Genomic DNA, 24,586 nt, shown 5'->3' with positions numbered 1-24,586 from the left:
GAAAAACTTAAACAGCTTTTAAAGCCAAGTAAGGATAAGCAGGCATACATTCTTGGGGATTTAGTTCTATTGGATTAATAGTAATTAAATGTTTATTGTTCACACCTAGCTTTTATTGACTAATCCCACTGGTATGAAGTTTGTGGCTATGGCTGTCTGCCTGCCCAGCAATACAGTATGTGCCTTTATGTGTGGCACAGTATGCCCTGTTAACGACCAGAAAGCCAGCCAGCAAGGCCCTGCAATTAGCTTTTATAAGTCCTAGCACAAACTACAGTAAGTAAGCATCTTTGCAAGAAAATGTTTATGCACTCAAGCCAGATTCTGGAAGCCTTTTCCATTTGGCCTAAGTACAGGACTTTTTTGGCAAAAAACATCTGTATTAAAAGTGTGTGTCTGATATATTTACATTAGCATTTGCTTAGTAACATTTAACTTTTCAATAAGTTTACGTGAGTTTTAGGTTAAATATGAGATATTACTTCATGTGGATAAAAAAAAATTCTTCTACACCATACTCTCATGGCCCAAACATCACAATATTTATATCAAAAACAGGCATGGTTCTGTTCTCTCATGTTTTATTAAGGACCAGGTTAACAGTTAAATAGCTAGAGTGAAAGAATTGTTGAACGCTATTAAAAGGTAACTTATGAGAAAATGCATGGTGGGAACCGAGCATAACTACTGTTATTCTGTGATTTAGGTTGCATTTAACCGGATATGTTGCTTGTTTCTTGGCTCAAGTTACTGTGGCCTTGCAAAAGTGAGCCCACATAACTGTACTGATACATTGTTGTAAGATATTTTGTTATGAAAGTAGGACTAGTAATGCTGCTTATATGTCCAATGGAAAAACGAGTAATTGTTTATGTCTTCCTATCTCAGAGGTTATGGTAATCACCACTAAGGAAGTGCAGAAAGCCCTGAGCATGGAGCAAAGGCTGAAGCTGGATGTGAAGATGAAGCTGGACGTGGTGTGTATCCCAGAGGAAGCTGACATGGGCACTGCTGATGCCCTGAGACACATTCAGCAGAAGATTAAGGTAAGCACAGTTTCAGAATTATGATGGGCCATTATGATAAACACATAAACATATTTTTTTTTGGGTACTCCTTGGCCCCACTTCCTGTTGCTGCCCATCTTCAATAACCATGTCCTTACAGCCTATGGTGGCCAACAGAGGTCTTTCACTAGCATTGTGATGGCACTTCAACTAGATGGGGCTTGAACTAATAACCGCTGTGCTAAGCCTTAACCACAAGGCCATCATGCTCCATAAGTAAATAGCAACTTATCTAGCATTATGCTAAGCTGTGATAAGTGCCTTAGAAACTGAGTATATTGCTCAACATCATATTTCTCACATTATTGATGATTCAGAACACGTTTTGTAGAAAGCATTACTTATGAACACTGCATTCACCGAGCAACTGGATTCAGAACAGGAATCAGTGTGCAATTCAAATATAACCCCATCCCAGAAGATCAAGGAAATATTGAAAGGGGTTATATTCTGATGGGTAGTCTCATCAGCTTTTTAGTCAACCAGGGTTGGCCAGTTCAATTGCAAGCATCATTAGCTGCAGTTATCTAACTACTTACAATGAGTAACTGATTTATGCAAAAGCATTACTTTATCTAGACCAGGGGTACACAACTCTAGTCCTGGAGGGCTGGTATCCAGCAAAGTTTCCATACTCCATACTGTGCTGGACACTGGCCTTCCAGGACGGGAGTTGTGCACCCCTGATCTAGACAGTTAGTGCCTAAAAGGTGTCATACAACTTTTATGTGCAATCAAGTAGTTTCTCCGTGGAAAAATGTATTCAACCAAGTTGTCTTGTTCATGTGGTTGGTGTCAGAAGTAGACAAAAACATGGAGATTGTGAAACTGTTATGTAGTTTATTTGCTATCATCTGCCATTACATTTGTTTACTGTACAGTGTCATTTGGATATATTCTGTTGATAGACTGCTTGTTTCTTTCACTAGCTATTATGAAAAGTCAAAAGCCAATTTGCGCTGCTTCAGAAATTTCTGTGTTCCAAACATTTGAATGTTGTTCATGTGGTTCCCCCTTCGTGGGAAACTTGTATTTCCTGTAAATCCTGCATCAGTTGAGAGCCTTGGTATGCTCTGTTGTTTAGTTTCATTGGCAAACAGCTTATTTTTAGTGATCAGAGTTGGCCAGTTACTTTGCAAACATTAGTAGCTGCAGTTATCTGATATTACTTACAAACTATGATAGTGATTTATGCAAAAGCATGACTTTTGCTGACTAAGTCGTAAAACACAAATCAGCTATAGCTTATTTTAGTCAACCATATAGTGTTGGAGTTAGGTAGAGTGAGTTAGCTAGCTTGCAAGTAGTGCTTCCATTGTTAGTTACGGTTATCTAACATTACATATATGAAGATGGTTCAACAAAAGCATTGCTTTATATGACCTCTAGTATTTTTTGAAATTTTTAAAAAATTTCTTTCTTTTTTGGTCATGAAGTTTGTCATGGACAGGTGAGTTTTTGCCTACAGCAGTGGTGGTGCTAGGCCCTTTCGTCAGTGATGAACTACTCCAGGAGGCAGAGTGAAGGGTAGTGTCTATAACTAACAGGAGGTCCATTCTTATCTCTAGGTAATTGTTTTTTGTAAAAGGGTAGCTGTGAAGTACTGAATCGATAAGCAGTACTAATGAGTAGTAGTATTAATAAAATTCTTAGAATATACATTTCTAAACTTTGTATGTCTGAATATGTGCAGTGGGACCCCATAGTATGCTTTATTTTATTTTTTTTATTTTTTTATTTATTTATTTTTTCTCGTCATGATCATCACTATATATAGACAAATTTTGTGTGCATTCTGACTAGGGTTGGTAATCACCACAGACCCTGCAATACCATGTGTGTGTGTGTGTGTGTGTATATATATGTACATATATATATATATATATATATATATATATATATATATATATATATATATATATATATATATATATATATATACGTACATATAAATAAATATATATATATATATATATATATATATATATATATATATATATATATATATATATTAGAGGATGACCAACACAAACTGTGCAGCAGCAGCAGATGAGCTATCGTTTCTGACTTTACATCTACAAGGTGGACTGACAAGGTAGGAGTATCTAATTGAGTGGGCAGTGAGTGGACACCGTGTTTAAAAACTTCAGCAGCACTGCTGTTTTTGATCCACTCCAGCACAACACACACTAACACACCACCATTTCAGTGTTACTGCAGTGCTGAGAATGATCCACCATCCGAATAATACCTGTTCTGTGAGGGTCCATGGGGATCCTGACCTCTGAAGAACAGGGTAAAAGGGGGCTAACAAAGTATGCAGAGAAACAGATGGACTACAGTCTGTAATCGTAGAACTACAGAGTGCACCTATATAGTAAGTGGAGCTGATAAAATGGACAATGAGCGTAGAAACAAGGGGGTGGTCATAATGTTATGCCTGATCTGTGTGTGTGTGTGTATGAATGTATATGTTGCTGTTGTCAGAAGAAAACCTTGTATCTCTATTTTTGAGGTTTTTCAGTTTTTGACATGATGTGAAAATGCCTGTTGCCCTTTTCATTGTATGCAAATTTCATGATGAATGGACTAAAAGAAATGACCCAAAATGATTTGGAAAAATGTCTGGTTTCATTGACTTACATTAAAAATAAAGTAAGTTTTTTGTTTACTTATATATATATATATACACACACACATATATACACATATGTAAAAACCACACACACACACACATCACAATTGCAGTATGCAGCAGCAGAATCAGGAGATGGTGTTTGTCCATAATGTTTGCCTCTAAGTGTGCGAATGTCCCTGTACTGACCCGCCTGGCTCCTGTGTGAGTGGGTTCAGGGTGGATGAGCGGATCTTGGTTAACCCCGGCGGCGCTGATCCATGCTGCTGGCTTCAGCTCCGTTCACCGCCTCATTTCATCTGCTGAAAACCCAGCGTCCACATCCCCCCTCCCCCCGATACAAACACATGATGTCAGAACCCCCAGTCCACCCTGAAACCCAGCTGTGGTCTGCCAGGCATGTGTGAGGATTTTTGTACAGTCCTGCATGGGACAGGTGGCGTGTGTGGGTTGTAGTTGAGTGTTATGAGGTATTAGGGAGTTAGAAGGTGTCATCACATCTGGGCCACTGTTACTCCGCCAACTCTGCTTTTGTCTTTTCTGAGGTCAGGACATCGTATCATTTACAATTCGTCTTCTGCGTGTGTGCGCGCTAAGGTCCGTTTCATTCGGCTTCCATGGAAATGCGGCTGTCCGAGGCAGGGATGGTAAAAACATGTGTTAAAGCACATCACAGGAGATTAACTCCACCATAATAAACACCAATGCACTGGAAAGGGAACGTTCCGGAGGAGGGCCTGCTCTAGCACGCTAGCCGCGCTGTAGATGCATTTATTTCTAATCCTGGAGAGAAATGAGAGATTAGAAGCATTGAGTAGTGGAGCTCTCCAGTGCACGAACAGCCCGCTACGTGTTGAGAGATGGCAGCTGGCAATAGGGGCTTGAAATCCCTGTTTATTGTAAGGACCCAAACACGTAGTCTACTCGCCTTCCTCAGCAAATAATGCCGACATAATGGGAGAATCCGACAAAGAGCCTCGCTGTAAAGCACTCTTTCATTAGCCCATGTTTGGGTTCGTACTGACGCCTTAAGTCAATGTTTGTGCAGAAACTGAATAATCTTGTGTTATGCAGCATTCTGCCAAGTCTTGTCAGTAATGGAGCTGCAGGTTCAATGAGATCACATCCCTTTCAGAATGTGTGTACTCATCTCTCCCAAAAATGCTCTTTAGCGTCGATGTGTATGCAAGCCGACTGAAGAAAAGACTTCATTTTTAGACATTTAGTCTAAATCTGAGACAAAAATGAGCTTTTTTAGAAGTGTTTTGGTGTATACTTGACAGATACATTTAATGTTTGTGAACATTATTGAGCCTAATAATGACTTGCTAATGGGATTCACCATTATCATAGTAATTCCATGCTAATGGTATCTTCATGAGTGCTTGTGCTTGAATCCTTACTGTGCCACTGACAGTCTCAACTTTCAAAGCAGTAAAGAGCAATCCGACCTTTGGCAGATAAGTGTGATATGTCTTTTTATTTTTGACCTGCACTCCTCTCTCCACCCTCTTCCGCTCTTGCTCTCTCTCCCTCTTCCTGTTCTCTCCTCCCCTTCTGGGTGGTCTCACCTGGCTGCCTCGCAGGGCCTGAGGGTTAGTCAGGCAGAACCACAGCAGTGTGTGGGTGGCCTGACCCCTCCCCCATCCATCCAGTTCCTCCAACCCCCACCGCCTCGCACATGTCTCGGAGAGCCACTAAAAGGCCCAACAGCGGCAGCAGTGTTCGGACAGTCCAGCAGCTGACGCCCATTCAGCGTCCCTCACGTCCCTGTGACCAGAGCAGCCCATCGGTGGCCCACCCTGCAGGTGGGGGCGGGAGGCAGCCAGGCTTCAGGCATTCAGGCCACTTGTTGAGTCTGTGGTGAAAAATAGCAGCGCAGCTATGCCCTGTTAAGTGGTCAGTTCAGCAGCGGCTGAACTTTGAGTGAGGCTTACATTGGTCACATATTTGAGGGGCATTTGGGTGGTGTAGATGCCTGCATGTGTGTGGCTTTGTGCAGATGTGATCGAGTTCTTTTTTATGTGTACTGCAATGTTTTTATTTTTTATTTATTTCTTTTAAGGAGGTTGATTAAAAAAAATGATTAAAAGTCGCACAAACACAATTTTTCAGTTAATTGTGTTTGGTTTTGATGACTTGTGCTCTTTTATTCTTCTGTTGTCTGGTTTTATTCTTCTGTTATGTGATCGCAGTCCTTATTCACTAGGTACTAAGGAGTCATTTTCTCAGTGGTGCTGTAAAATTGAAGTGATATGCTTTCTCAACAAGTGTATTCTAATTAGCACAGTAAGTGGGAATGAAGTCTTGATATATAGCAGGAGGAAGTGCTCAAAGTATTGCTCTTGGGACAGTTTAAAGAAATAAAGGATGCACAGTTATGTCAGGATCACGTCTGGAGATATTTGTTTAAAACAAAACGATGAATGTTTAAATTTGATCAATATTTCAAACTGATATTTCTTGATATATTTATTATACTCCAGAAGTGCAAACATTTAGGCATCTTAGGGTTACTGTGCTTAAATATCTGCATTTCATTCATTTTACTGCTTTTGATAACCCTCATAGATAAATGTTTTATATGCTTATACTGCTGGTCCATGCAGATTCAGTCCCAGATTTTACGTGGTATAAATGTTATATGTTGACATCGACATAGGTTTACATAAAAAATATTGTCATCTCCTATGTAGATTTCACAGTTAACCAGAAGCTTAAGTTCAGAGTGAAGCTTGTCAAGTAGGAGAGGCCAGGCATTTCTATTGGACAGTCCTCATTTTTGGGTTTTCGTTAACCTGCTTACTCAGAAATCTTGATTTGAAAAATACCTCCCAACTCTAGGGCTTCACTGTTTAGTTGGCAAAGGCGATTACTTGCTGGTGACATTGATAAAGGAAGACATTGCCTTGTTGACGCATTGTTTACTTAAAAACAAAAGTACTCTACAATGATGTATGGTGTTCGTATGAGACACATGGTCATTCTGGCAGTTTGTAATGCACTACAGGAAGTGTTGGGGGTGATATGGCTTCTGTTGTTTTGCAGCATCATGAAATAAGTCGTCTGGGGGGGCTCCTAAGAAAAGTCCTTCTAAGAAAGTCTGCCCACTCGGTGGTCATCTTGGCACTGCTCCCGGGCAGCTATTTCCACTCATACAAGACCAGACTCCTATCTCTTTGAATGTGGAGAGCCCTTTAAACCTGAAACTGAAAACCACATTAATATTTCAAAAACACATTTGAAATAACTGGTAAAATCTGACAGAAATCCAATAAATAGTTTGTTGCATTTGGCTCAGATAACACAAAAAAAATTTGTTCCAGCTTATGGCTTTTTTTATTGGAAGGGTGGGACTTTACCTGTAAACAGATGCCAGATTAAGCATTACAAGCTTTTACCATTTACTTTTCCACCAGTGACCGGTCTCCTCCTGATATAATGGTTGTATTCCGAGTAGTGCAACTGTTTAAACGTTGACTTGGTTGAGTTTCATCCACGGCGATGGCACGGCTATCTATGGCTTGGACACGGAACAGGAAGCACTTTACAGTCATTATTCAGCCAAGATATTGGATTTAAATTTTATGGGCCAATCAGAACTAAGATGATGTTACCAAAACATGAAAAAAGTCTTTTTCTTATTTCTTTCTTCAGTAGTAGTTTCAAAAGAATTGGAATTGATGTAGTACACATGGATTTTTGTGAACTGTTGCAACTGCTATTGATAGCTTGAGAGTTTTAAAATACCCTTGGTTTATAATAGATGCAGGGTCTCAAAAGATGTGTGCCAATTTTGTACGCCTTTTGACCTTATAATGAAAAGCAACAGATTTTTTAACAGAAAAAAGTCAGAATACCTAGAAAATTCTAACATTTCTGGACATGTTTGCATAGTTTTTTAGACAAAACTTATTTTTGCATATTTCATACAGGGGATTGGTTTCTGAACTTGTCACTTATGAATTTTTATGTCTATGATAGATTAATCAGTCATCAGTAGTGAACCGTGACTATTAGAACTAGCCCTTCAATTTGCATTACAAAACCAGGTAAAAACTTGAGGGAAAAAACACCTCTACTATGTTAATGTCTGCTGGCATTCTTCTGGGATTCTAGTAGTTTGTTAATGCTAAGGTTTATATTAAACACAGAAATTTGACATTCTAAAAGACATTCCATGTTTTACTTAATGCTTATGACAGACATGTTAGCATATATTTTATCTTGTCGCCGTTTCGGGACTCATTAGAGAGGGCTGCTTTAGAGCTGCCACCATGGTTTTTCATTTCTAATAACACATTGTTTAGGTTGCTGCTCAAATTCACAGCCAGTCACATACCAATAAGCCTAGAGTGATGTTTTTTTCCTTATGAAATTTCTCAGAAATCATTAGGCCTTCCCTGAGGGTTCCCCTCTGTGGAAAAAAAAATGTTAGTTGTAGGGACCCATCTCAACACCAAGCTCATTTATAGTCTTATGTTATTTCCATGTTGTATCATTGTATCGAGGTTCAGTGTTGCAAGCGTATCATATCACCAGAGACTTACTGCCTATATCCAACTGCAGTAGAAGAGTGGGCAGTGCTGTAGCTGTGCAGTAGCAGGTTTAGCGCACTCTGAATGGTCAGGCCTCTGTCCTTCTTATCTTTTAAGCATGTGTCCTCTGGCCGCTGGTGGGCCAACTGCCCGGAGGGAGGGAGAGAGGAGCTGGAGTGGACCGTCACGGCAGAGGCCCCTCTCTCTCTCTGGGCCTCCCCAATGAGGCATGCAGCTCTCCCAGAGGCTGAGGCACGCTTTTACAGTGCCTGCTCTGCGCTCCCTCATTTATTTATCCACAGGCCTGAGATGGGCAGACCAGATGGGATCCAGACAACTCAAACAGAAACAATGGCAACGGCGAGCAGGATTTATCGCCGGCTTCCCCTCCGTGCCTGTACTTGCTCACATACACATACACACGCATACATACATATATGCACGCACACACACGGGCTAGGCCCGAACGCAGTGTTTATGGAGGCGGTTTGACCTCCCTCTCATTCACACTGGCTCCCACGTCATCTGTGCTGTCGTGTTATAAACCTCGCTTTTGTTGTGACTGTCGTCAAGAGAAATAAGGAAAGATTCTTCCTACACTGGGGAACCTTTATGGAGCGTCAAAGCAGGCGTGTTTATACAGTAACAGTCAAAAGTTTAGACATACCTGATTGAAATGTATATTTTCTATATTCTTACCTGAATCAGTGGTTTAGACCAAAAATCAAATGTGCACAGTTGACCCACTTATCCCAAATGTAATTTATCAATCAAGACAGGTTTGGAGTTTGAAGTAAGGCTGCACAAGAACTCATATTTTTATTGTTATTGTGATATGAATTTTTGCAATAAATACATTGTTAATGAGGAATCCCACTGATTTTTAAAACTTCTGCATTAATAAGTTAGGATGTAAACAGAGTCATTCAGAGTGGTTTGTTGTAATATGCTCTGTTCTAGACAAACTTACCGTGTCAAAATTGTTCACAGTGGTAATGATAAGAACTGTCTGAAGAGTCTGAGAGTTTAATGCTTCTAAAAGCTTCCTCACAGAAAGCTATCACATGAAATGGTTATGAACTAGTTGACTAATGGCTTTTACAATAGCTCTGCGATAGTTTTGGGCTAAAGTATAAAATATTTTAAGTACATTCATAGTGGAGATGTACATGCTCGATGTTGTAAGGCAAATTGTCCCCAAAGAAGACATATTTCCTCAGATATACCACTTTTTTGCCATTGTCAAGATATAAAAGCTCAGAAGACATGTTCAGGGTTGCTGGTTGTTTTGGATAGTAAATATAGTTACTACATTTGTGTGGTAAACATTATGGTTCCTATCATCACCTCTGTAAAGAAATCAGGGTTGAAAAGTTTCTCTACAATTAAATATTTCACATCAAACCACTCTGAATGATTGTTTACATTTCACTGATTTAATTATAGATAAGTTAAAAAAAACAAAAAAAAGATGGAATTCCCCTTTAAGGGCTGTGATAACGGAACAAATCAAGTTACCTCATACACAGTGCTGGAGTGATGTAATTATATTGGTGAGAACGTAGCGTTAGAAGCTTGACATGCTTCCTTGCGCTTGCCTTGAACCCTGCTCTCCCACATAGTGAGGGAGTAACTTGTCCATTCAGCAAAACTGACATTGAAAAAGCATGTACACAGCTCAAAAACTGTTCTGAACTACTAGCTTGTAAAAATACTTTAAACGATGACTATTTTTGGAGACTGGTGTGTGTGTCTGTAAAATGTCTGAAAGCAGTAATGGCTACTGTCACAACAAACCTGCAGCACCATTTTAAAGAATTACATATGCCAATAATGCTAACATTTATCTGTTTTTGTTGGCCTATAAAGAAATTAAAAATTTGTTTTTGTAGCTGTTTAGGGAAAGCTGACTATTTTTCAGCTTTACAGTGCAGAGAAAATGTGCTTGCATTTCTGATACAACCAGTGATTAGTATTTTGTTCTTCTGTTTTGCAAAAAGTGATTTTTTAATCATTTTACTATAGGTTAGATTTCTGTTTTCACAGGAAATAAAAAAAATCTGGGTCTGTACTTCCTTCTCATCCAGTCAGAGACACACTGTTTTAATATCTATTTATTGCTTTTCCCTTTGTCATTGTGATATACAACAGCATTATCAAACATCGCATTTTATGTCCATATCATGCAGCCAGATACTGAAGTTTGTATGTGTGCATTTATTTCCAAAACATGGCTCTGATTTGCTACTCAGAATTTGATATTGCTTGTGAGAAAGTGTGCAATATATTATTATCCAGTCATGCCCCCTAGCCATCGGCAGTTGGTGATAGTATCGTGTGGGGCATATGGTGGCGGACAGGCAAATGAAACAACGTGTGGTTTTAAGTTTGCATAGGAAAAAAGAGCTCCACTTATTTTAGCTATTCTAAATTTGTTAAGAGTGCTTATTATGAAGCTTTATTACATCGTTGATTGTAGCATTGCTAGATGCTACTTACTACTTGAGCTAGCCACCTGTTGCAGGATACTACTGTAAGTGATTAGCTTCATTTATGAGAACACGGTAAGTAGCAGCAGTCTGATGGTAGCTGCCCTATTAACAGCATGGGTCACAGTATTTCCTTACAATTGTACTTTACAGGCGTGATACACAATAAGGCACATGAGAAATTTCTTCACGGTGTCTACGAAGCATGACCGTGCCGATTCCATAATGGGAGCCTGTGTGCCCAAGTTTCAGAAGCACTGGCCAGCAGTTAGCTACCTAGATAATGGTTAGGATATAAAGTTATTGCTGAGCGCTCAGATGTCGGACACTGTGTGTCTGTAATATACGCGTCATAAGATGAAAGCCTGAGTTCTCGAAGGTTAGTTGCAGAATGTAATTAGTTCTCTAAAATGAAAAATTTCACCATATCTGCATTGACTATTGAAAATCTTAGTATGGTGACATCTCTACATTCTGTCACAGCTAAAAGTTATTTCTTTGTCCTGTCACACCTACAGTTCTACTGTTTCCTTTTAGACTGACATCCTGGTGGTGAGTTGTGACCTGATCACTGACGTGGCGCTGCATGAGGTGGTGGACCTGTTCCGCGCACACAACGCCACACTCTCCATGCTCATGAGCAAAGTGCACGAGTTCACTGAGACAGTGCCCGGCCAGAAGGGGAAAAAGAAAGCAGGTCTGTTACTCACACCGCCGCTGTACAACACTGCTGCATCAGCTGCCAGCTGCCCACCCTGCTTCTACCAGACAGCTTTGTTTTGGACAGACAAAACATGGTGCGGTTTTTAGACTCATTAGTTTTTCACTTGGGACAGGCTGCAGTATTTCCAAATAACACCTATTTTTTAACCAGTGATTTTATTTTTTCTTTAAACACAAACCCAAGAGAGTTCCAGTAAAAATGCCAAAGCATAAAAATCTATCTTTGTAACTAATTTGACCTCAGAAACTCCACAATCTGCACATTTGTTGTGCTTTCCTCACCCTCACACACCTGACCCAGCTCTTGAGTCAGCTTGATAATTAGGTGATGAGTTGAATCAGATGTGGGAAGGCATGGTGCTGCTGGGTTTGGGTCTGGGTCTGGCAGCCACTGTCCATCCACCTATTACCAGAGTACAATAGAGATGAGTCTGTATTTTTGACATAGTCATGAAATTCTAAAATATCAAATAGTAAATTAAAATGCTTTGATAAATAAAGTAAGTAAGTAAATAAAACTTTATCAATCAAATTAGCTTCTTGCTAGCACTATGCGTTAGAACATGAAAGAGCATTCTTAATTACACCTAGGCCCTCAGAGTAGGGCTGCACAATATATCGTAAGTAAATCATCATTGTGGTACTGGTCTTTGCAGTGCTGGTATCACAAAAGGTTGCAATATGCAAACAAGCCTCTAACCAATCAACTAGTTCTGTTGACATTTTGTTAATAATTAATGGCACTCTTGTGATCTAACAAAAGTCAGTTATTTTGGCCAACATAATGTGGGTACTCTTTGGCCATGTCATATTTTTGGTTCGCCAATACATTTTAAATGTTTAAATTTTCAAGACCCCTTGCACTCAAAAATGTGTTTAAGTGGTTAAATCCTCTTGCATGGCTTTTTAATGGTATTTGTGTCAAATGTGCTACCATAGAGCAGAGTTTTTGTTTTTTCATTAATAATATTGGCTTTCTTAGTGCTCTCAGTAAAAAACAAAGTATGGGGTTCTATGTATCAACTTATTTTTGTATGTCATGAATAGCCTTGAACCTTTATTCAGTTAGGGTACTCATATATGTGAAATAGAAATGAAAAATTATAGGCTGAAATAACATTCCTAGTGTGCATTCTAGCTCTGTGAGAGTGTACACTAATGGGCTGGTGTTGTCACCTGACAGGAGAACAGCGGGATTTTGTGGGAGTGGACAGCATGGGTAAAAGGCTGCTCTTCATGGCTAATGAAGCTGACCTGGAGGATGGTCTTGTCATCAGGAAGTCCATCATGCGCAAGTAAGTGCCAGCACTGTCTCACACTAATCCTGTGCATATAACTCTGCAAAGTCAGGTCCAGAAATATTATCGCAATCTATTTTGTTATTTTCACAATGGTGTTATGTACCATGATGAATGTAGTGGGTGGGAAAAGCATCAGACCATAATAGCTTGTAATAGCACCTGACTGATATGAAAAATTTGTGGCCAATACAATGTTTTTAAGGTAGTTAAAAATTCTGTTAACTGGTAATATTGCTCGAAATGCTTTGATTTTAATTGTATGCTCTGATAGTTTTAGTTAAACAAAGCTTTAAAGACACACATGAATGTCACACTTCTTAAATAAACTAAAACTCAAAGCCCTAAATAATATAAATATTGTAGCACTGCGGTGGAGCTACCCAGAATTCTCTGTGGTTTTGTTTTCTAATAATCACCTGTTATTTTTCTAATTATTTTTTCTGCTGAGACAAGAGTCACTGTCTCTTAAAGTCACTGACGTAGCTATTATCATGGAAAGTTGAATTTTATTTTTTTAATTAAGTAAAGGGTTAATTAAGTAAATTTGATGTAGTATTAAACATTGTTAAAGTTTCAAAATGTATTATTCACTCCTCAGTCTATATATGGAAGCAAAGTGGCAAAAGCTGCCAGTTTTGATTTCACTGTTTACGATGTCATGAAAACTCATTTGTTTACATGTATCCTTCTCTTCAGGCTATAGTAGGATAGATCATTGACATGCTCTATTAACATGTCTGCTTTCAGATACAGAAAGACTGGACTATGTGCATATTTTTACACAAGATTCTGGATAACTGTAAACATTTGAGTGTGTGTACATACAGAAATAATCTTAGAGACTGCTAGAGTATATTATGCTGTAACAATACTGAAATCTGTTATTGTGCTATTGTGAATTTAGAGCTTGAAACAAAGCTAGCTACATGTTTCATGGATTCATTCATGAATTTAAAGTACAAAAGTAGCTGGTTAAAAAAAAAAAAAAAACTGGCTTCTTAGTACGTCCAGCTTCTAACAATCTAGGAAGTTGTTGGTGCTGTTATTTTCTTTTTGATGTATTTGTTTAAAATAAATGTTACATCTCTAAAGTCAGAAATGTGTCCAACACAAAGCAATACAGATGCTGTCATCAATGTGACATCATGAAATTAAACAAAAAAAAAACACATCAGCAAAAAATCTAGCAGTTAAAAAAGAAAGTCAGAACAAATTACATGGTTTATTGATTTCTTCAGTGAAAATAAATACACATCTACAGAGAAGGCTCACACATTTCAGTGTACAATTACTGTTGATTTACGGAATTTAACATTGAGAGAAAAAATATTGTGGCACATTTTATGTTTTATTTTTTCCATTACATTAAACTCAAATAAATAGAAATTGTACACTAAACTTTGGGAAAAAAAAGCTATATTTAATTCTGTTCCCTATAGGGGAAAAAGCATATTGTGATGTAATATGGCACAATTTATCATGAAAACAATAAATATCTTTATATTGCCCTCCCTTACTTATCATGTATGTGTATATCACTGTCCGCATCATCCAGTGTCACGTGGACATGCAGAACATGAACATGATGTTATTGATTTAGAAAATGTGTGCAGTGTTCACTCTGATAGATATGGGTCACAAACCAAAATTGTCTTGTGCTTTCAAGGCAGAAAGGATGGACCTGAGCAAAAAATCAGAATAGAGTGATAAGGCTTGTGATATGGACATGCTTTAGAGCCAAAATTCCTTATCAGACTATTGGCTTTGGCAGGAGGGATGGAGAGGGGGTAGGAGATGCAGCTCCTCCAGAACAAAACACTGGCCTCACAGGGCGGTGACCCTGCGTTTGTGTGTGGGACAGCTAATAAAAACAGGGGCCTCCTCCGCACTGGCCCCTCACAAGAGCTGCCTGTTAAGCGGGCCTCATCGGGGCCTTCCGCTGCTGCCGCTGCTGCCTGCTTTCCCTCCCTGCCCCACTCCAGGGCCTTTCTCTCTTTTCTTTTCCATCCTGGCTTTGTTTTCTCTTTTCTTAAGGCAAGCACTTCGTCTGTGGTTTCAGAGAAGAACTGCGTATTTGTACTTTCCTCAAGGACTTGCTAAAGAAAAGCTTTTTTGTTAAGTATGACTACGAATCTAATGAACGTGTGAATATTTAATTTCAGAAGCCTTTTTCCTCTCTTTTGGGAAGCTACTGTGCACAGATCTTGCTGGATCTTATATTAAACCTCTGAGTTATGTGTTTCATTGTGTAATTTCTCTGATTGGGGATGGCACAGTTTCAAATATTAGCTAAGCATATGTAGAATATCTTGTAGAATCCCATTGTCAGTTTTGTGCATGTCAGTATGTCATCCAGTGCCAAAAAGCAGAGATAGGGCCTCGAGTCAGCAACTTGCACTTGAGTTGCATGTTGACTGACTCGCTACTTGACTTGCACGCACTCTTAACTGACTCATGACTCGAGACTTAAGACTCATGAAATTTCAGCATGAGAAAAAGATAGGAGCAAAACAAGTTAAACTAGGACTGCCAACCTTAATGCAGTAAGTGAATAAAACCTTTTGTTTCCAACCTTACATATGAGACTTTGCCTGTCGGTTTTGCCACAGTCATGTGCAGTCATTTCTTCAATGTCATTCTACAGCATTTTGGAGTGTCAGGTATGATATGGCTTCTAATAATGAGCCTTTTATTACAGAAAAACTTTGTCAGATGGACAGAGCTGAAGCACTACATGCAGAAAATGCAGTATTCAAAGGAAAGAGGCAAAACAGCTTGAAACATTTGACATGGAGTTTGGAAGGGTTTCTAGCACACTAACTATTTTAGCTGTTGTCAGCTAATGTAGCCGAAGGTTTGGTGTTAAAGATGACATTCCTTTAAAACTTAATTAAAACATCAGCATAGTCAGCTGTTGCACTAAATAGCTAGCATAGTTGCTATTCAAATTACAAACTTGACTCGAACTCACCTTTTAACGAATCTGACATGACACAAGCAAAACAGATTCAGCTATGACTGCCAGCCTTAATGTGGCAATGAATAAAACCTTTAGTTTTGGTTTTATTCATTTGTACAATACAGTGCCTGCAGCTAGTAAGACTAAAAATAATGTTTTGTACTAAAGACTTAATAAAGACTTGACTTGGACATGCTCCCCAGAGACTCTAGACTTGACATGGAATCACATGAATCAACTTCTGAACTTCTCTGCCAGAAGTCTTTTTGAGAAGTCTATTTGATATTACTCACCAAATCAACACAGTTTGTGGCAAGTTTGTGATTATATAGGCATGCAGTTAGAACGATGCTAATTAGTGGGGTAGAAGCTTCCATTACTTGTTAGCTACATTAATCTTGTAGCTCTAGTGCAAAGCAAAAGAGACATACTTCAGACACCAAGCATGTCTTGGCTGATTAACTATATTTGGGATAAGGGGAAATTGTGTATAGTTTAATCAATCAAACTATTTCTGTAGTAAATACAGTGTGCAGTCACACTTTTTTGAGAAAAGGCCTTTCCCCAGATAGGCTGTATTCAGATTTTTTGCTGCACTGCATGATGTTGACCAAGTTTACCAAGGAGAGAAGCTGCCACACTGCTATTTGCATCCCTCTTGGCCCGTGTTTTTGTTGCTTTGTTTGAGGCCTGATTCTGAAGCTGCCCACATGAACTTTATGTCAAGTATTTAAAGAGCACAGAATATCATATTGCGTATACGGTAGAGCGGATGTTATTAATGTGGTTTTCTTATAAGATTAAAAATAGTACATAAATATACTTCACAGGTTCCGTAATGAGTTACATTTACATAAAATTTGCATTTTGTATTAGCAGGTCCGAGTTCGCACTTCTGACTTCTTTCTGCTTGTTCCAATGAAAAACCACAAAAGAACACTGTTTTTCAAAAGCAGTCAAAAAATATCTCTTCATATGAACACAAGCCTACAGTAATTATAACTTCTGAGGGGGATAGAGAATGAACATCTTGGATCATTTTGACTAGAATTATATTTGTTAGATCACACAAATGCCTCAGTTCATCAAAACGTGTAAAATGCTCATCAGCACAAAATAGAAAAGGTTGTGAATTGATAGACTGCTCATTTCCATAGACCAGTATTGTAATCATGATTAACAAGCACTATATTGCGTAGCTGTATGTCATGTGGATCCAGGCTATGGGAGAGCAGAGCCTGAGGTTCGGGGGCCCTAGGGGGAATAGGGGGCCTGCAGGGGTCTGGGAGCTGCGACAGGGCTTTGTTAGCAACCACGCTCGGAGCTCGTAAATACTTCAAGGAGCCTTACCCACTGTAAATCCTGCCCAATAAGAGAGGAGCTACAGCAGCTGTGATCATACTTACGCTGTCAAAAGCAAGAATTCAAGTGTGAGCACACGCGCACACACACGCGTGCACGCATGATGATCACGTGACGTGAGCGACCAGTATGCTGTGAAGTAGCGTTAATAGCAATGTTGCATCAGTGTTTTGGCAGAATAGTTTCATTACTAAATGAAGTTACTTTTAAAACTCCATTAATAACTTTCTGTACTTGAAAGAGTTGGTTCAGTAAAAACTCGCACAAGTACTCCAGATGTCAGCCAAGACATGTTTGGTGTCAAAATTTGGATTCTTTAGATTAGCACTGGAGCTATGAGGCTAACATGAGAAACAAACACTAGGAGCCAACAGACACACACATATCTGAACTGTAAATAAATTGCCAAATTTCTCTCAACCCACGCAAACTGCACCCAGTGCTTCATTAAGGTTGTGCAAATTTATTGTTGTGGTTTAGGGCACAGTATGACTTACTTTGAACTGTAAAATGAGCAAAACTTCACTGTATAGCGGAACCCTATGGGCAGCCTCTTTAGACAAGTGAAACAGCAGAAATTGTGAATTATGAATCTGTAACATTTATATTCCTCCATGACGTGTGTGTGAATGAGAGCTGAAACCTAGCTACAGATTATGTTCGCAGTTTCTCTTGTTTCTTTTTATGAATAATTGTTAATCTTGAATTTTGAAACTGAAGATATATATTATAAAATATATATAAATAAAAACAACAGAAATCACAAATGTAATCTAGAGTCTACATACCTGCTTGAAAGTTGAGAAAGGAGAATCGGAATCTGCAGGGGAGACTGAATTTGGCACAACACCTGTTGTCTAAAATGGCTGCCTGCAGTGTTTAGCTACATTTTGGAGTTTTTTGTTGATTTTTTTAGTTCACAGTAAGCCATACTGTGGCTTCAACCACATCGCTAAGTCTTTGTGGCCATGATAAAGACCTGAATGCACTTTGAGGGGGTTGAGAGGTTTTGTTGATATATTTAAGAAGAAGGTTTTTAAGTATTTAAACAGAGCCAAACTAAGACCAAAACATTATTAAGGAATTTCTCCATGCTAGTTTCATGACTGCATTAAAGAGCTAGCAGTAAAGAGCTAGAAGTAATTAGCAAGCACTCACACACACACACACACACACACCCACACACACATGGTTGCACACTAATTATGTGACATAACCAACAGGCCATACAGATAAATACCTACAGACACACACTGTAAAGCAGCAGTGTCATATCCACAAAGAGCTGGTGTGGCTGCAGCTTTTCATTCCAAACAGGTAAGAGCTTACCTAATTCACTGTTTAATCAGTTAGTTTCTCAGTCAGTCTTAATCAACTGATCAGGTGCACTCGCTGTTTTAGAATTAAAACCTGCAGTCACACTGGCCCTTTGTGAATAAGATTGGACACCCCAGCTGTAAAGTAGCATTAATAGCATCTTTGTTTTTTGCAGAACATTTTTTGTTTGCTTATTTGCATTGCCTGATTGGGTTAACTTATAAAACCCTGCTGATACTTTCCTTGATTTTAATAGTTACTTATACCATGGAGCCCAGTGAAGATCTCAATTAAGAAATTTCTCCCAGCTAGCCACACACCAGTAACTTACAGTAGTTTAAACGCTTGGCACAGATTAAGACAGAAGTGTTACAGTAAGTTCTATTCTGAGACGTACCACTCTTTTTATGTACGTGGGAAGTTTGAGCATTGGGAGACATCTGCCGTAGTCAAACAATTGCTCATTCTGTTTGTGGAAGCTGTCTCTGAGGCCTGTTCCTTCCCTGTATGTACTCAGACCAAAGGAACACCGTGAAACAGAAGTGTGGCCCACATGCCACACATCTTGTACCATCTTTGCTCATCACTCTGTGAGCAGTTAAAGCACCATGTGCCACAGGCTGCGCATAAGCCAACAGGCAAATAGGCACATCTGACATTATGCTCTAAAGTAAGCTTAACTTTATCTGGGTGACTGTATTTACTAATGCACTTTTATCATGATGTCTAAGTATAAAGAATGATGTATAGCAGAATAATATAAGTTAGCCAAGATAGCTTAATTTGTGATTAAATCATTCTGTGTAAAGCTAAATATTAATGTAGTCATACACATCCCATTCTTTGTATCATTTAATCAAAATTTGCTGGCAGATCTTGTGTAGCTAGCTCCAGCATTAGCTTTACCATTAGCCCAAATCCCCTCCTTATTAGCCATGAAAACCTGCCGGTTTAATCCCTAATTGCTAAAAAGTTCTCTGGACTGACTGATGTAAACATGGTTTCCAGAAACCTTTTTGGTTTAAATCGACCTACATTCATATTTTGTTAGTTCTCAGACAGTATGTCTTCAGTGAACATCATGTTTTAAATGTTTCTTTGGGCTGCTGAGCTTTTTAGTCTGTTAGCACAAGCACTACAGATGCTACCAGGTAGTCTGAACTGAAAGTTTGATGAACAGAGCAACAGTAACTAAAGGAGGTGTAACTTAGCAGATTTCTGCGGTATTTTTTTTCTTTTACTCTAACTGTAATCAGTCAACAGGACCTGTGGTTTCTGAAACATGCTATGAGGTTAATATACCTCAAAAAAAACATCAAACCATGTCAGATTTAAAATAGTCTCCAATAGACTTGTTTGGTTTCTAACCATATATGACCTAGTGTTATCTCTAGAAATAGACAAAAGTACATTTGCATAGTTAAAAATTAGAGACGCATCGATACCAGGACAATGGTAGGGCAATGTACATTAACAGTAAGATCATTAAAATCTAACTTCTTTTTAAATGATGTGAATTGGCTAACTATGCTACATTAGTTACCTTTGATCGAGTAATGCTGCAGTGGAGAAGAAAAGGCTTGAAGTGAAGTATCATTCATCGTTTTGAACTCCGATCTGTCTCTTTCAACAACAGACTATGTAGCGCAGCAACAGCAGGAATCGTGTCTGAGCTGAACACATCTGAAGTGCTCACTTGTGGAGACATACGTTTGAGGGCTTTTGTTTGGCAGGTTGAGCTGTAGCTGAATGTCCTCTAAAGCCAGACATACACTGTGCGATTTTAGAAATCTTGTTCTTTGGTGACCATCACGTACGGACAAAGCCTACAAACCGGCTGTTAAGGTTGTGTTTAAAACAATCTAAAGTCTCACAGTGTATTCCTGGTGGGAATCTGCCAAGGCAGAATGTTTAAAGTGATTGATGGCTTTGTGTCCAACTGTGATGGCGTCAGTAACACTTCTCTGTGTGAGCAGAGCCTCCTATACTGCTTTTGTTCATCATCGCGGCACTGTACACCGGCCTTACGTCACAGCCAGTGTTGGTATCGATGCATCTCTATTAAAAATGCTACAGGCTGTAATTTTAAAGTCAGAATTTTGTACATACTTTTGTCCAATTTATATAGAACATGTCATACAGTGTCAAAAATTACATTCCATTGGTTTTGTTGATCAGTTACGTTATACAGGTGACATATGGCATTGTTTTGCAGAGTCATGTTTTTTATGTAGATAACCGCTTACATTCTTTGTTTGCTATGATGTTGCCTTAGCCAGTAATCTCACGTGTTTTTCTGCTCACACATGCTAGCGCGCTGGTGGCCAAGAACATGCTGAACATGTGCTGTTAATTGACCCCTGAATTGATTTTACAGTTTGGAAGTGTCTTACAGAATACTCTCATCTACACCCTTGCTCCATTTTCCACCTCGAAATTGGTGACAGGTGAGAAGCAGGGTCTCTCTCCCTTTCTTTCTCTCTTTCTCTCTCTCTCTTTCGCTCTCTCTCACACTCTTTCTCTCTCTCTCTCTTTCTCTCTCTCTCTCTCTCTCTCTCTCTCTCTCTCTCTCTCTCTTCTCTCTTTCTCTCTTTCTCTCTCTCTCTCTCTCTCTCTCTCACTTTCTCCCTACTCCTTCTACACACTTAACAAAGATGGTCCTTCTAGGGTTCTTTAGTAAAGAAAATGGTCCTATATAGAACATTGAACTCTCAAACCATTTGCATAATTAAGGGTTCTTTTCATCATGAAAGAGTTCAAAGAGACAATGTGCTTTAGATGGTTCTATATAGAACATTTCTGTAAAGCATTCTATGTAGCACCAAAAAAGGTTCTTTTTTGAAACAAGCTTGACATTGTAACAATAGAAGAACCCTTTTTGGTGCTGTATAGAACCTTTTACAGAAGGTTCTGTACAGAACCTTAGATTCTCCTTCAATCTGAAGAACCCTTTCCTGATGCAAAGAACCTATTAATCATGCAAAGGGTTCTTTGAGTGTTCATGGTTCTGTATAGAAGCATTTGCTTTAAAGAACCCTTGAAGTGTACCCTTTAACACCCACATACACACGTGCAGGTAGAGTGTTTTGCACTCTGTGTATGTCATGCTTGGAAAAACACTAAAGCTTTTCTAGATGCACGATAAAGAATGAATGTTAACGTATTATTTGGGTAACTGTGTAGATGACCACGGTAACCCAGGACTTTGGTGGGGCAAGGGGGGAGGTGAGGGATACTCTTTATTTTCAGATCTCCACAATGCATTTGCACATGTTTTTGTGATGTTGCCCTAACACTGCACACACAGTGAGCGGATGTGCATATGAGTGCGTATGTAGTTCAGAGTTCAATAAAAGTTGTGGTTGTACTATATTGTCATCTTTACTTTGCCTGCAAAACTGGAATCAATCTAACAGTACAGAACAGAATTGCAAATGTCACACAAACTTTACCGTCCTAAGCCATGATGTCTGTAGCTGTTCAGCCTGATACCTTTTGTCCGAGGCTGTTTTGCCTGATTGTACCAGAGCAGAGACATGGTAGTATTTTCTTGAGACCTAAAGTAATTTTGTGTGAAACCTGATGCTGTGATTTGAAGATGTCCTACAAAGGTACTTTTTTGTACAGGCGTGATATCTGCCTGCCACAGCCACACAGTGTGGCCCCCAACCCTGCCTCCTTTCGAGCATGTTCAACCAACGCAGCATAACAGCTGCATTCCTACAACAATTTTATCTGTGCTAGGTACAATACATGTGGTATTAATATAGGATATCACCTCACCCATCATGCATAAAAGTTCAGTTATATTCATGTGTGGAGATACTAGTGACTTGCTCTGATTTGCATGAAATAAATCAATGAATAAATCACTAACCAGGGTAAACAAGTTTTTACCAATCCTGGGCACAGTAATTTGATTAACTGTCACCAGCCACAAGCCTGTGTCACCATTGCTCTCATTTACTGTGTGAACGGGATAGATATGTCTATAGGATGTCCCACAATGTTTGGAGGGAAGGAGACAGTTACACATCCTGTATGGAATTTTTTTCAAACTCATGGAATCGACCCAGCACCCGTCTGCTCCTCTTTTCAGCTTTACCACCACTGGATCCACATTCTTTTATCTGGAAAACAGAAATCCTGATACGGAGGACATCCTCGGCTCCAGAGAGGCCTGGGCAAATTTGCCCTGCCTGTGTGTACGCATGTGTGTTGACACAGACAGCGTGCTGGGCAGCTCATGAGCTCACCGCGCTGCCATGCCGCTGTGGGCCGCAGAAAGCCATTAAAGCCATTAGCGTGAGTCATGCTGCCAGCCTGAAGGCTTTTCCCGCCTCTTGTGTCGCGTCCGGACAGCCAGGAGAGGAAACACAGGGCCTGAGGAAGAATGAGTCACTGCGCAGCGCTGTTACAAACAAACTTTCACCCCATTATAACACCTCCCAAGTAGCATTACGCTACTATCACTATCAGGAACAGTTACTGTGGTAATTTACACAATTTTCCCCTTACCCCAAATTTAGTTCATTGCCTTAGACATGTTTAAAGAAACAGACAAAAGGATTTTGCATAGCTAAATGCAGTAGGCCTGGACGATAGGGCAGTGTAATCACAATCACTTGATTTTGCCAGGTATGTTAAACATACAACCTGTCCAGGGTGTTTCCTGCTTTCTGCCCCATGACTGCTGGGATAGGCTCCAGCTCCCCCTGCGACCCTGAAGGATAAGCGGCTTAGAAAATGTGTGTGTGTGTGTGTGTGTGTGTGTGTGTGTTAAACATATAAGGAATTTGTCTTGGCGAGTGCACACATGTATGACATGTAACATACTAAACAGACCAGACAGGTACGCAGAATATTAACAAATATTTAACTAAAGGACACATAAAATAGAAAAAAATGGATATTGGTTATGATAAGAAAGCTGTAAGCTGATCACCGATAGACAATAATTACGGGAGAGAGTAATTTACATTCAAATGGATTGCTAAATAATAAGTATGTACATGTAATGTTTTAGTCCCTTCTTCTGTTAAAAGAATGGATTATTATGGGGCAACTGGACTACAATAGAGTAAATCCCACACTGTATCTCCTGCAGGTTTCTCTAGAGTTCTTAGTGCTATCCATTCAACTTAAGTATCCCAGTGGTTTAGAAGAGTTGTACAATTATGAAAATACAAAACTGCATGGTTTCCCAAAGGCATCTGTAGCTGAATAATCAATACAGTCCTGATTTTTCTAACAAGAAAATATCATGCTAATTATTTTTAGATATCGTACAGGCCTAAAATACAGTAGACACATTTTAGGCCTTGATTTTCTTTGTGCTTTTGTCCATTTTTATAGATAACAGTATGTCACACAGTCAAAACTCACATAAATATCTATTTGAAACCAAATTTCAGACCTGTATGATGATTAGGTGTGCAGTTTGCACAATGGCAAATGTTGGTATTAGGCTTCCATTTGATTTTTCTCCAAACTATTCCTTTAACTTTTGCTTTGAGGGAGGGCCCACATGTTAAAAGTAATGGCTAACAGTTGCTTATCTTTATGTCTGTTTTTCTCTCTCTCTCTCTCTCTCTCTCTCTCTCTCTCTCTCTCTCTCTCCATAAACAGCACCTGTTGCTCCAGGTTGGAGTTCAGCTGCTTGTGTTCCCTCACCCCCCCACCCCCTTTCAAATCTGTCATTCCTCTTCCATCGACCGCAGTGTTTCGTGGGCCTCCAGATCATCATTCATTCCCTCGTTCACTCACCCGTTCACTCTTTGTTTGTCTCACTCACCGGCTCCTGCCCCCCAGGTGCCAAGCTGTGATGTCACACGTTGAAGGCTTTAGTATAAATCAGAATGTCACTGCTTTTTATTCTCCGCTCTCACATCCCCTCTGGATCTGCCTCATCGTACAGGATGCTGTGCAAGCGAAGGGGCCGCGCGTGGGAGCCGTGCACATTGGGACCATATGTGGCCACGAGCACTGGGATATTTGCTACACACAGTCTCTCACAGTTTTCAGGAAGGCCTCTCCCCGCCGACTAATGGAACTACTCAGTGTCATCATAATGTACATCCTCTCATGTGCTGGCCCCCCCAACACAAAGCACACATACATCCTCTCCTCCTGCACACACTCTGATTAATGTGTGTAGGTCTGTTTTTCAGAGTGGGGTGAGTAAACAGGCCAGTG

General features: G+C 39.5%; 1 protein-coding gene across 1 annotated transcript in view; it reads left to right on the top strand.

Moving 5' to 3' along the window:
- The window catches only part of eif2b3 (eukaryotic translation initiation factor 2B, subunit 3 gamma), a 50,250-nt gene that overhangs the window by 5,130 nt on the left and 20,534 nt on the right, over positions 1-24,586 (top strand). Inside the window, exons 3-5 of the mRNA XM_036596520.1 lie at positions 889-1,046; positions 11,267-11,426; positions 12,636-12,747. Of these exons, the coding sequence (XP_036452413.1) occupies positions 889-1,046; positions 11,267-11,426; positions 12,636-12,747 (430 nt within the window). The remainder of the gene's footprint in view (positions 1-888; positions 1,047-11,266; positions 11,427-12,635; positions 12,748-24,586) is intronic.

This window comes from Colossoma macropomum, unplaced genomic scaffold (genome assembly GCF_904425465.1).
Source record: "Colossoma macropomum unplaced genomic scaffold, Colossoma_macropomum, whole genome shotgun sequence".
NCBI lineage: Eukaryota > Metazoa > Chordata > Actinopteri > Characiformes > Serrasalmidae > Colossoma > Colossoma macropomum.
Note: the sequence above shows the minus strand (reverse complement) of the source record. Positions and strands in the feature narration are given on the sequence as shown.